At 45.4% G+C, this 1,128-nt stretch overlaps 1 protein-coding gene across 1 annotated transcript in view; it reads right to left on the reverse strand.

The window, feature by feature from the left end:
• TENM1 (teneurin transmembrane protein 1) overlaps positions 1-1,128 on the reverse strand; it is a 556,664-nt gene that overhangs the window by 348,523 nt on the left and 207,013 nt on the right. The window contains exon 4 of the mRNA XM_077763513.1: positions 564-804. Within this exon, the coding sequence (XP_077619639.1) occupies positions 564-804 (241 nt within the window). The remainder of the gene's footprint in view (positions 1-563; positions 805-1,128) is intronic.

Raw genomic sequence — 1,128 nt, forward strand, 5'->3', positions numbered from 1 at the left:
TAAAGGCAGGATCGAGTTCTTACAAGGACACACGGACCTCTAGTTTATGAAGATCCTTTTTAAAAACGTTGTTTTAAAATTCCTTGTTTAAAAATCCTTTCTTAAAAACTTTGAAGTCAACTTACTCTTTGAAAGAATCTTACAATAAAATCCAAAGTATCACTGTTCTCCCAACTGTGTTTGGATTTTCCCGTAATGTTGCAATTTCTTGCAACAAGGGACGACTGCTTGACTTTGAGGATGCGATGTTAGTCTAGATAATTGCTTCGTTTCATAGGTTTTTGTGGGCGGTTGCCTGTGGCGTGTTTATGCATCTGTGGTTTCATCTTTCCACGTGAACCTGCTCTGGTCCGTGTCTGTGAGTGTGCCTGAATCCAGATATGTGTGCCTGTGTGCACGTCTCTGCTTACAGAGGGGTCTGCTTTTGGCCCACGCCTCTGGGTGTGTATCCCTGCGTGCATCTGTGTGTTGCTGCAGACGTCTATGGCGACAGGAGTTTTGCACTCCGCGGAATCATCCTCTGACAATGTTTAAGTTACTGGGATCAATAATAGCTCAAGTACCTGGTCTCCAATGGTATGTTGCTATTCAAGACCCAGCTGTTATGCAGATGAACAGAATCCTGTGTGCTGGTTGGGGGTGCTGGAGCAGCTGGGCTGGGCTGGCTTCGGGTAGTCATTGATCTCCTCTGCAGAGAGTCGGCCGCAGGGGGTGGTTTCCTGGCACACGTGCACGCATGCGGAGGCGGCGGTGGCGGCGGGAGGGGTCTGAAGGTGAACTGGTTGTGTGGGCTGCTCTGCATGTCTAAAGAAGAGAAAAGAGAAGAACACAAAATAGAGACTTACTCTCCCACTTGGCAGTCAGGGAAGCACAGCTTGTCAGACTTAAGATTTCAGAATAATATAACCTGTAGGGTGGGGGCAGAGTTTTAAGTTCAGTCTATCTGTAAAAATGTCACTTAACTTACAAAAACACGTGCAGCACGGTTCTGAAATGTGAAACATTCACAGTTGTATTTGCATGTAAATTCTTCAGGGCTATAGCAGCTAAAAAGTAAATGAGGCTGCCTCACACAATTTGTCATAGTTTCTGCTACCGAACAAATAAATCATCAACAAGACACTAAGT

The sequence above is a fragment of the Crocuta crocuta genome, unplaced genomic scaffold (assembly GCF_008692635.1).
Source record: "Crocuta crocuta isolate KB4526 unplaced genomic scaffold, BGI_CrCroc_1.0 scaffold482, whole genome shotgun sequence".
NCBI classification, from domain to species: domain Eukaryota; kingdom Metazoa; phylum Chordata; class Mammalia; order Carnivora; family Hyaenidae; genus Crocuta; species Crocuta crocuta.